Source organism: Phoxinus phoxinus (assembly GCF_949152265.1).
Source record: "Phoxinus phoxinus genome assembly, chromosome: 16".
In the NCBI taxonomy this organism is placed as follows: Eukaryota; Metazoa; Chordata; class Actinopteri; order Cypriniformes; family Leuciscidae; genus Phoxinus; species Phoxinus phoxinus.
In genome coordinates, this window is record NC_136891.1 from 7,927,187 (window position 1) to 7,940,439 (window position 13,253).

The 13,253-nt window shown below is 38.2% G+C and overlaps 1 protein-coding gene across 1 annotated transcript in view; it reads left to right on the top strand.

Annotated features, from left to right (window-relative positions):
* Positions 1 to 7,911, top strand: part of nkain2 (sodium/potassium transporting ATPase interacting 2) — a gene marked incomplete at its 3' end in the record, with an annotated part of 182,799 nt that extends 174,888 nt beyond the window's left edge. Inside the window, exons 7-8 of the mRNA XM_079583513.1 lie at positions 200 to 260; positions 7,826 to 7,911. Of these exons, the coding sequence (XP_079439639.1) occupies positions 200 to 260; positions 7,826 to 7,911 (147 nt within the window). The remainder of the gene's footprint in view (positions 1 to 199; positions 261 to 7,825) is intronic.
* Positions 7,912 to 13,253: the final 5,342 nt, after the last annotated feature.

The following is a 13,253-nucleotide window of genomic DNA, read 5'->3' on the forward strand; positions in this document are numbered from 1 at the left end:
TTTTAATTTTTGATCCAACATCAACTTGAAGTTTCCAGACAAGTCTATTAGAACAACGCAAAAGGAGTGTTTGTGAAACCTGTTTGGGAAACATTATTATTCCGCTTCCATTTGTTGCCTTACTCTTAACCTTAATATAGGCAAATTGATTAGTGCGGCTGATTATTCTAATCAGTGTTGTTTTCTGTTCTCTTCACAGCTTGCTGGGTTCATCTATGCCTGTTATGTTGTGAAGCTCATTTCAGAAGAGGAGGACAGCTGTGAGTATATCTTCATAACTGAGACATGAGTGTGTGTGTGTGTGTGTGTGTGTGTGTGTGTGTGTGTGTGTGTGTGTGTGTGTGTGTGTGTGTGTGTGTGTGTGTGTGTGTGTGTGTGTGTGTGTGTGTGTGTGTGTGTGTGTGTGTGTGTGCGTGCGTGCGTGCGTGCGTGCGTGCGTGCGTGCGTGCGTGCGTGCGTGCGTGCGTGCGTGCGTGCGTGCGTGCGTGCGTGTGTGTGTGTGTGTGACAAAATTAAGAACACTTTATTGACACTATTGACTTTACTCTATTTTATTCACATTGTTTCGCATATAGCGTCCTCAGGTTCGAGGAGCGATATATAAGATATAATATATATAAGGATTATTTAAATAGAAATATGTAAAAACAACTATACATGGAGAAAGAAAGAATAAACAAAATATGTAAATACATTTTATATTAATTTTCTTTTGAAAGAAGCATCTAATATGACTTGTTTATTCTTATTTTTAGTTTAAAACCTAAACTTCTATAAAGATGCATGATATATATATATTTTTATATATATATATATATATATATATATATATATATATATATATATATATATATATATATATATATATATATAAATATATATATATATATATATATATATATATATATATATATATATATATATATATATATATATTATATATTATATATATATAAACCAAACTGGATAACACTATCAGATTTTTATATTCACAGATATCGAGCATGCACTTTATGCTTTAGCATTGTGGGGGAATATTCGTTTCCTGCTCTTGGTGACTCTGTAGCCTAGTTTGAATGCCCCAGTAAACAGTTGAATTTAGACGTTCCAGAATCTAAAAGATTGCTTTTATTGATCCTAAACGACCAGCCCGTGGCCTAGTGTTTAAAAGCAAGGAATAAAATGGTTCCCGTTGTAATGTTCAGACGACCACACTTAGCACCACAGCTCTGAGACACATGGATCATTCTCTTTAACCGCCTTCCGTCCTGATAAAAGAAATCATAATAATCGCAATGGACTGATTCTGGTCATATACTTTACTCGCGTGTATCCAAACCTGTATGACTTTCTTTCTTTCTTTGGAACACAAAAAGAGAATGCAAATCATATACCTTCATTAGACCTGGAATATGCACCATGATACTTTTATGATACTTTTATGGTGCTTTTCTTTCATTATATTGAAAACAGTGGGCTCTACATTGTTCAACATTTCCTCATTTGTGTTCCACAGAATAAAGAAACTCTATTCATTTACTGTGTTTTGCCTTCAGATGCTTGCAACTTTTTCTTGGGAGAGCCTTTTGAGGAATATAGCTACAATAACAAAGCATATGCAGCCTAACACTGGCATACAAGATCAATACTGTTGTTCTCTTGCAGAGGCAATCCTTATTTTCTCCTTTTCTCGTCATTCTCTCATCACCAAGCAACTAAAACAGAAAGAGATGCATGTAAAAATGTGTGTGTGGCTGTTTATTTGTTAGGCATCCTCCTTCTTTGTCCTGTATTTTCAATGCGTTTTATCATTTGAGTAATCAGAATCATTAAACTTCACTCTGTATGTAATTAAGAATGGCCGTATTTGGAGGGCCAGCCTCTCATTAAACGGAGTGCCTTCACTACATGTTAAGATCACGAAGAGGGAGCCCTATGGCAGAATACATCCAGTGTAGCATGATCGTCTATTAGTCCAGGATATTTGTGTGTATTTGAGTTTTTTTGCATGAGTTCATTGGGAGTACATGCATATCACCAACATTTTATCATGTAAGCTTTATGGTACACCCCAAACAAGGGATTTTATAGTCATTTATTGTGTTTATATTTATTAGCATGTAAATATTTATGGCTTGGGTATGCAGAGCATTCGCAGCGTATTTGGCCTGCATGCCCCGATACATATAGTTCAGTCATGAAAGTCGAGAGGGCGCAGGCTGATAGGTCATTTGTATGCAATCTGCAAGCAATCACATCATTACCGCATGGCAGAAGCTGATTGGCCTCTGAAATTCCTTGCTCAACATTTAAATATGGTTCATTGTTTGCTGTAAGCTAGTTCTGTAGTGTGCTATCAGAGTTCCTTTGAAACCCTCCACCTCCCCCAGATCCACCTGCCTAGATCTGCTATCGTACATGCTCACCGCAGTGTGTCTGTGTATCTATTATTAGGAGTAGCAGGTCTATACTTGCTCTGCAGCAGCATAACAGATCTAGTCCGCCAAATCCAAACACTGCCATATACAATAGCATGCTAAAAATATTCACAGAATATATATCATGGGTTGAACAACTTCAGAATTTTTAAGTCGACATTTATCTGATTAAAGTAGCTGATGACGTCATTAATGAACAAATAAGCCTGATCCTTGAGCTGTTGGTGCGTTCCAGATGAGGTTGTATAATCTAACATTTGGTATAATCAAACATATCTTGTGGAACACTCTTGGAGTATGCATTTATTTGTCATTTTAACTGTTGGAAACAGAGCGTAAATGTGGACTTCAAAGATTTCTTATCCTGTTGTGCCCTCAATAGGCCATGATCAGTGACTAGTCGACGTCAAGCTTAAAGCGTATATATATATATATATATATATATATATATATATATATATATATATATATATTTAACTACTTGTTACACCCTCATTTTGTTCCAAATTAACAATTCCAAACATTATTAGCCTTTGTTGGCATGGGGCATGAATAAGAAATAATGACTTTTGGTTTGGTCCTCAAACAAAGGACTTTGACAGAATTGTATTATTTGACTGAACTACTTTATACTTTGGCTGAACATTTAATCTACTTCCTATGGTGAAGAAAAGCATCTTAAATCAGAAATCCCTAGAAATTTGCAGATTATGTCCAACAGCCTTATTCAGAATGCCTTATGAATAAAACTCTCCAATTAAGCAATGTGTGCAAAAACGAAATAATTTCATCCTCTCACATAAACCGGTTTATTGGCATTAGATTAGTCAAATGAGCTATAAGCTTTGCATCGCCAAAACTTCTGCCGTCACTCTGTTCGGTTAACTTCCTCAAACTTAATTCAGCAGCGCTCCCGGTGTCCAATGAGGTTCCTGATTGCCTCAATCAGTGATCAGGAGAGATCCTAGAACATCTGTGTAATTGGAAATCCTTCTTGAAAGTCTCTCCCAATCAGTCCATGGGTAGCCGTTTGAGTGACTGGCGGAGCGCTTGTGATAAAAGACATGTGGCTGCATGGAAATGTTAGTGTCCATTGAGAGTTTATCAGCGACGTTGATGTTCCAACGGAGGGCATAGGAAGATTCTATAGAGGAATATAATTGTTGAAGCTCTAAATCCTCCAAGCAGGTGAACGGTATTGATGCCTTGGTCCCTGAGGCATGTAGAAACTCTAATCAGGAAGCCATATTGGCCATTACGGCTTTAATTAATATAGTACATGAAGCACCTCCGCAAAGGTAATGAACAGCTCAAACCAATCAACACGGTCCGCACGTAATTACAGTTACTATCAAGGGTAACGTCCCAGGGCCCATTTAAAGAAAGGACAGTATTTAAATGAGTCTGCCTCTGAGAGAACGGAAAAACAAGAGCGAGAGAATTAGGAAGTGTCAGTTCGCACAAGTTGTGGGGAAACACTTTTTGCATCTATAACAAGGAAATTAGGTTAAGGCTTTCCTTTTGGGGATATGCAATCAGGCTTTGTGGTTGCAGGGAGGTGGGAACTCATGCTGATAGTCTTTGTGCTCCGCATGCGGTTTACAAATGCCTTCGTCGGAGGAAAAGCTTTCGAAAGGGCGAAGCCAAAACAATAAAACTCGTAAAGCTTTGCTATATGGAGTCTGCGAGGAGAAAACGTCCATCTCAGCCTAATTCCCTGCAGCGCCGGTGCCACTGAAATGGCTCCTTTCTGGGATGTGTCGCTTAAAGCAGAATAAATAGCTATTTGAGTCATTTTGTTGAGGTCGAGAGATGGTTGTTGTATGTCTTTGAATGCTAATGCTGTAGCTCAAGGCGGCCCATAGACCCTCGGTCTGTCCGCTTGCCCACAGTCGACAGTACTTGTATGTTGTTGTTTTTGTTTTTTTTACTTCATTACTGGATCAGTGATCCCAGCATTTCCCATTATCTTGGCAGGACTAGCTAGGAGGAATTTCAGCAGTAAAACAACTTGAGATATTTGTTCCATTGGGAAGGGGAAATGTTTTAAAAGCTGTTTAAGAGCACATATCTGCCTCAAGGCCATCTATTTTAACATTTACCCCCTGCAGATATATTTATGTAAAGGACATTAACATGAGAATGTTCTGAAGTGCAGCGTAGCTTAAATCTTCTTTTTGATATGATCAGTGTTTTCCATTTTAAATGTTATTTTGTGTTTTTTTTTTATATGCCCTAGCATTTAAAAGTTTGGGGTCAGTAAGATGTTACAGAAATTAATATATTTATTCAGCAAATTGCATTAGATTGATCAAAAGGCCCACTGAAGATTGGAGTAATGGCAACTTTGCCATCAGGGCTGTAATTTACATTTTAAAGGGGTCTTGACATGAGAAATAAAATTTGCCTTGATCTTTTGACATATAAGAGGTCTTTGTAGCATTAAAACATCTTGCAAGTTTCATGGCTTAAAACTTACTCCTCATTATAAGCAAAGCATTTATGTAATCAAGTCACAAAAACAGTTGGGTCACACATTTGGCATCGAAACCATGGGGAAAACTGCCATATAGGCCTAGATATGTTTAATATTATCTCTTACACCGTGTCCTAACTACACGCGACGCGATAAAATTCCAGCGACAGCAAGTGTGTCTGTCCACACTAGACGCGACGCGACTGTGAGACGGCACACGTCAATCAAAAAATCACAGCCATTCAGAACAGCGTGTGGGCGGAGTCTCTCTGTGAAAGCGCACTGCTGGCCCGCACTCGCATTGGAAATGGGTAAGGACATAATCAAATCAAGAAATAACATTATTAAAAATCAAAACATTAACAGAATATACTTATTGACTAATTTTGTTATGAAGTACAGTTGTATGTGTGCATAGAATTCAGTTTGAACGCTATATTATATGTTTTTAAAATCTGAGGTAAATTATCCATTATCGCTTGTGGCACAGTGACCTATTTTTAACTAAAAATAAATAATGTGTACTCATAACCAGTGTAATTTCTTCATATGACAATCAGTTTATTCAATGAGATCTCTGTGTGGGCGGATCTGTCAGCCGCGACGTCGCAGAAATAGGAACCGTTTCTAAATTAGAAACTTCGCGTGTCGCCGTCGCGTCTGGTTAGGACAAAAACTCTGATTAACATGGAAAAGATACCTTTTATCGCGTGTCGCGGCGTCGCGTCGCGTGTAGTTAGGACACGGTGTTATACTACAGGGCCGTTGAATGCTTGAATCTGATTGGTTGACAAACGTTCTACGGTGTGCAATTATATTCAGGGAACCGCACGGCTAAAGTAGTTCCAGGCAGGTCTTGACCTCATTACAGTTCCATATCACTTCGCGTAGTCAACTGTAATAACGGAAAATAGGATACAATTCATAACAAGAAAAACTGCAGCCCCATGCGCTTGATCTGCAATTTTCAATGTCTAACTTCACAATCAATGGAAACATGCAGTTTAATTTTTATAAATAAAGTATACAGTCCTATACATAATCAATAGAAAATTAAATTTTTAAATAAATTGATAGTCATGTTGCACGGGTTTTCGTAATTATTGAAGATAATATAACAAATAAATAAAATTGATATGCCTATACTTGTTAAAAGGGCTTTGTGTTTCATGTATTAGTCTAGTCTACTGTCACTAATAGAAAAAAAAGAATGAACGAATTAATTAAAACGAATTGAATTAATAAATAAATAATAATATTGACGCACATGCTTCTCTCTAAGGCCGGTTATGAATGTAATTTGATACTTATGACTGATCATGCACGCGTTTTCAGCGCGTTCAGTCTGTGTTCACAGCGGTTTTTAAAATCTGATGCATTCACAGTCAGAGAATGTTTAGTGGTTAAGTGTGTCCCCAGCATTACTCTGCTATCAGCGGCTCAAACCTCCGTTACTAACTCAAAAATGACGTTTTGGAATTAGCAACGGAGCATGGGTTTAGATGCGCAAGGAATTAGTCCTACTGTACATAAAGAGCGTTTTAATGACAAAAACTTTACAAACGTCTTGAAATACATCATCTGAACAATATTTCGAGGTGTGGTAACTGTAGTATAAGCGGAATAATTGACTCCAGGCCGTTGAATTATTAGACCGCTTCGCGTCGTGACCGCATTACCACCTCGGGTGTGCATTATTTTTCTAATAATTCAACGGCCTGTCGTCAATTATTCCTTACATAATTTGGCACCAGGTATATTAGGACGCTGTCACTTTAAGACCTGACGCGTGGACCCATTATACTGTTACACATGAGTTATCTTTGTGTTTGAGTGTATTGCGCGCACAATAAGCCACCTCTCAGTACTAAATTAAGTTATTTTCAGTGCTTATTGCGGTTTAACAGTCATGTGAGCACAAAATCTGCGGGAATGAGTCAAATGATGCACAAAACGCACAATCCCACGCTGAAATTCAAGCCCTGTAACACCAACAATATTCATCCGGAGCAAATGAAACAAGTGAGTGAGGGGAGACGGGTTTGTGTGTCAACTCGTTGACGGAGAGATAAAATGTGAGAGCGAGAACGTGCAGCTGGTATCTTGTATTGGATCCAATTAAAATGTATTTTAAAATATTGTATTAGGACTGTCAATCAATTTTAAAGAAATTACAGAATTAATTATATGAGATCCAATTAAGCTCAGATAACATATACTGTATATGAGAGTGTAGAATGCTAACAGTGTCTCGCTGAAGTGAACGCTCTGTATTATAACACTGGCACAAGCTTTCAGACTGACCTCTGCGGGTCCCCAGATAACACTGATCAGGACAAAGGTCTAATTCAACAATGAGACCTACGTGGTTTAGGGGATTTGTATATGCCCCCTAAAATCTATCATCAGAATGATAATCATTTCAGTCTTCCCCTCTCCTTCTGTTTGGGATGCACGAGAGAAGCTCTCTGCTAATTCCACAGCTTATCTCCTGTGTTCGTTAGTCTAGGAAACAGCCTTGGATTGCCAAAGCCTGGATCTTTATCACACACATTATTACCTTTGCATCTTTGTGGAAAGCCCAGATACTCGGGTCTTCCAGGGCCTGAAACAGCTGGTGGGCCCTCACAGAGGGGCCGGGGGGCTAATCCTGTCAGCTTGCCTTATGTTAGCCTATCATATTATCCGACCGGCAGCGTGCCACAAGCCGGCCTCCAAAGATATCAGTCTCATAGAGGGTCCGGTCGCTGTTCATCCACTACACATGATTATCACACTGACACACACGGGATACAAAACCAAAAGGTGCTTATTTGAATGAATGAATGAATGAATGACAACCCTAAAAAGCATTCAATAATCCTCTCGTTCTTTCCCCATTTTCCTCTTGCTTTCTCTTTCTTTTCTATAGTTGACTTTATAGGAGGGTTTGATTCATACGGTTACCAAGGGCCACAGAAGACATCGCATTTGCAACTACAACCAATGTACATGTAAGTATCACTACCACAAATGGTTTTAAATCAAAGCGAACCTAATAGCACACAACATTGTCTTGTACAGTCTTAGCAGTGTTATATCATATAGGCTACTGGTGTAAATTTTCATAGTGCACTGTATTTGATTTATGCTGGGTTTTTTCATCAGCTCTCTGCAATTGCTCATAAATACAGAAACTTGGCAAGGCAATTTCTGTTTCCCTAGTAAACCGCATCTATCTAACTATCTATCTATCTATACAGGTGAAACTCTGAATATTAGAAAAATTTGAATATCGTGCTAAAGTTAATTTATTTCATTCAAATTAAAAGGTGAAACTAATGTATTACACTCATTACATGCAAAGTAAGATATTTCTAGCCTTTATTTGTTAGAATTTTGATGATTATGGCTTACAGCTTTGAACACCTTTTTACCTTTTCACAAAATTCAAATTTTAAATTTGGGGTTTTCATAAGCTGTAAGCCATAATCATCAAAAATTATAACAAATAAAGGCTTGAAATATCTCACTTGTAATGAGTCTATATTAACTTTTGCACGATATTCAAATTTTTCGAGTTTCACCTCTATCTATCTATCTATCTATCTATCTATCTATCTATCTGTCTATCATCTATCTGTCTGTCTGTCTGTCTGTCTGTCTGTCTGTCTACGTCAAATAAAACAATCAAAAATGTATATTATGTTATTAAAAAAAACATGATTTTGTCGAATGAATAAATCCTAATTTTATTTCTTATGTTACTGAACAAAAAAAAAGTATTATTTGAATAACTTTTACAGATTGGAATACCACAGCAAAATGTAAGTAATGTATAAGAACCCAACCGTTTTGTGCGGCAGCCATAGTCTGTAGACTCTTGTGCTCTCTTGTGCTCTCACACTCTCAGTTGGACATGCTGGACATTCCACAAAGTGGTTTTATGAGAGGTGGTCCGTGACAGAGCAGGAGCAAAACAAAACCCTTAGGAGTATCTCTAGCGGAACATCTCTAAGAAATAATATCATTGTCAGTCTGGCTGGGACAATAGCTTAGGTCAATATTAGGGGAGGTGATCTGTTTGCTTAGTCTCTGTTGGCAGCTTAAATGTTTATGAGGAAGTAGTTGAATGCTCAGAGGTGGGACTGGGTGATCGTTGGGAGATTTAAGAGGATTTGGCTTATTGACACTGATCTATTGGTGATTGTGTTCTATAGAGTCAGCCTTTATGTCCACAATGCACTCCATTATGCCAGGAGGTGAGACAGCAATGCGATCAAAGCTTAGGCCTGTTATCTATATAGAGACAGCTCTTTGATGGAAGACCAAACCGATCTAAAGGAGGGTTTGGAGGAGTCACTGAAAATTAGGGAAATGCATCAAAACTATGCAGCATTTCTGATTTATATTCTAGTCTGCCACCCATTCGCAAAAAAAAAAAAAGATATACTCTTAAAGACAGTAAATGTCTTTAATGTGGATTGAAAGCTAAGTAAGCCATTAATAGGTTTATTTCCTCACATATAGGCACTATCAACACATTAAACCAGCCAGCATAGCAACACTGGAACAACCAATGATGTGAGTTTGTGGCGTGACTATCTGTTCGTCCCATTAATGGAAGATGGGGGTGTATTTGGGATTTGAGATGAGACCCTTCATCTTCACCCAAGGTTACTATAGTTACCTAAAACCTAAGGGCATGTTTACACGACAACAATGTACTAAAAATGGAAACGTTTTTTCTTTGCTTTTTTCGCATACAGGCAACAACGTTGTCAAAACAATCCCCGTTCACAAGGATCCACGAAAACGACTAAAATGGCTGTATTCTGCTGCCAGGCCAGTAGATGGCGATGTCACTTTGGAAAGAAAGAAACGCCTATAGACTGAACACGTACTGCTCTTTTTTTTCCGTTTTAGTTTTTAGCACATTAGTTTTCACAAATTTAGCTTGTAGTTTACATGGAGGCGATAACGGTATCGTTTTCAAATAACCCGATTTTTAAGAGCTTGCGTTTTCGGGCCGCCTAAATGAGCCGAAAAATGCATAAAATCATTTACATTTTTTATTGAAAACGGTGTCGTGTAAACAGCGCTTAAAACCATATATGTAACTTGAAATAAAATAGACGTCAACTGAAATATTATATATTGTAAACTTCAACTTTTATTTCACCCTATGGCATCATCTAAATCATCTTTGGCCTGATGATGACATCAGCCCAACTGATGTGAAAACATATGGCGGGGGTCCAAATGTGCCTGTCACTAGTTTTGGCACACAAGTGACACTGACGGCAAAATACCAGCCGGAACATTCCCCGCCATCCTCCAGGGAAGGAAGGGCTCAGCTGAGCTGCCCAGCGCCACAGTCTAGACACAGGGAAAAAAACTGAATGGAATCATGCCATGATATGCGATCAGAAACGAGACTCCATATGGATTTAAATGGCAAGAGACTGAGTTGATTTACCAATAATACAGACTTATAGTTTGTCTCTTGAGAATTCACATTAAGGTTTCCCTTGTGGAATGACGAAATAATTCAGAAAAATCACGTTACAATAACACGTTATATCCACATATTGTTAAAAATATATTTTTTTAAAGAAATCAAGGCCTCATTTATTTGATCAAAAATACAGTAAAAAAATTATATTGTGAAATATGTTAATGCATTAAATAATGTTAACAAATAAAACTTTGTTAAGTGTATACTTAAGTATTGATAAGCGGAATACATTTGTTATTATTGATTTTTTTTATTTTTATTATTAAATATTTTGGGTGCTGCTTCATTATTCCATGCATTTTCATTTTCTGCCACCAATGTATACAGCAGAAAGGTGCAATTACATGGGCTTTTAGATCAGTGACGAGTAACAATGCTTTATGCAACTCCATCCTCGTCTTCTGGGAACAGATGCTGTAAAATTGGGATTAATAAGGATTACACAGAATCCAGAGAAAGACTACAGAGAAAATTAATTATTCTCTTAAAGAGCCGCACCCCCTCTGTACCCACGGGTGCTCCCCTATATTTGGTGAAAGTGTCTTGTTGAAAATGCACTGAATATTCACTTTCAGCCAATGTTTTGTATTTATTACATGGCCGGCTGACTAAATCATTCTGTCACGTCATGAGTCTCTTGCCTTTGTAAATGTCAGACTCTCACTTTTCCATAATGCATTGGAGTGCTTTGAATGGCAGGTCCATCCATAAGCAGATGGCATATTTTAATATTTCAGGGAGGAGGTTTTTCTACGCGTGCTCCTGCGAAAGCATGTGCGTGTGTGTTGTTTAGTGCATTTTTGAGATTGAGTGTGGAGAGAATAGAATAATGAAAAGTGGAAAAGGTCACAGCTAATAATTAGTTGGAAGGGCAAGACGACATGAGAGAAAGGAATTGAACTCACTCCTTTAACACAATGCAAAAAAAAACACACACACAAATAGGCCTAGAGTGGCTCTAAAATGTACATGGAGACTTAAACATACAGATCTAACCTATTATGCTATTTTAAAGGTTCCTCATTTTGATTTGAAGGTCTCCAATAGATTTAAGATGCATCTAAAAAAAAAAAAAAAAAAACTTAAAGTCTCTGTAAAGGCAGTTCTAAAAAAAAAATCTAACCACATTATAAATGTTATAAATGTATTGCTAAAACACATTACAAAAACTGTGAATTTTGAAGTACTGAATTGTCGAGTTAGACCGTTAAACAAAGCGGTGGCTTGATGCCGCACTGGAGCCACTGAGCTCCTGGCCCCGCCCCGCCCCGCCCCGCCCCGCCCCGCCCCTACTGTCGATGCCGCACTGGAGCCACTGAGCTCCTGGCCCCGCCCCGCCCCGCCCCGCCCCGCCCCGCCCCTACTGTCGATGCCGCACTGGAGCCACTGAGCTCCTGGCCCCGCCCCTACTGCCGATGACGCACTGGAGCCACTGAGCTCCTGGCCCCGCCCCTACTGTCGATGACGCACTGGAGCCACTGAGCTCCTGGCCCCGCCCCTATTGTCGATGACGCACTGGAACTATTTTATTTACTTGGCGTCTTTTTTATCATTAAAATGTGGCTGGGTGGCTAATAACACATTTTCCTGCGGCGTGTCAAACCCAGAACACATACTTAATTTTGACTTTACATGGAGTTTACATTTTTTCAATATACATTGCAGGTTCACCTATTTTCTCAGTGTCTGAAACGGTTCGATAAAGGATTCGTCTCTCTAAACTCCTCCTTCCCCAGCATACTGTGCTCTGATTGGGCAGACGGCCTAGTCTGTTGTGATTGGTCTACTGCTTATAATGTGTGTCGGAAACAAAACACCCATTACCATATCTGAATTTCAGCTCCTGAGCCTTCCTCAGCCCTTGTAAACAAAGTGATACGAACAGTAACAATAGTGTTGGTTTTACTGTATCAATTCGAGTCCTCATCCTTTAGAAGTTCACGTGAAGTGAATTTGCTTCCACAGCACAGAAAACAACAACTTTTCGTCATGTCGACTACACAAACCAAACTCTTCCAGAACTCAGCTACAACTACAGTGTTTGAGGGTCACAGTAGACGTTGTTCGCGGGCAGCCAATGAAGAACATATGGCTGGCATTATGCAAATTTGTTACAAACGAAACCTACATAGGTTTTTGCAGGAAGTAAGACAGGAATTACTGACAACTCATTTCATTCAATTCAGAATTGGTTCTTTCTTTTAGGAGACAATATCTCTTTGATAGCACTTTGATCTTTGATATTACACACAACATGAAAGGTAATATCGGAAAAAGCATAAAAGGGGCACTTTAGTGTATGAATTTCACTGCCTTATTCAAAGTATAAAATTAAGTGTCATCTGCAGACAAATTATGCTTGAGGTATAACCAAATACTGTTTTTTTTTTCTTTATTTAATACTGTATCTAGTGTTTTGTATTGATGTGATTGTGTTCAGAGGCATCAAACCCATTCTAACTGAGGGAGCACTTTTTCCAAAAATATTGTATTTCAAATGTATATTTGATTAATAAATGAAGTTGGACACATTTTGTGTATAAAGAAGTGTTTGTCTAATATGCTGTGGCATAAATTACCCATTCATGTCGAAATCTAGTCAGTCTAGTCTGCAACTCATACCACTCAAAATATCAAAGATTGTCTTTTTCCAAAAATGAATGCATAATGATCATTTTCTGTAAAATTCAGGTCTGTAAAAAATAAAATAAAAATAACATATTACGATGGGATTTGATTTTGAACCCAGGTCCGTTTGAATGTTATACGCTAAACAAACTGTAGGCCTACAATGAAATTGCCACTCAAAATCATGTGCTGTTTTGTTAATAGCAATGCCTTT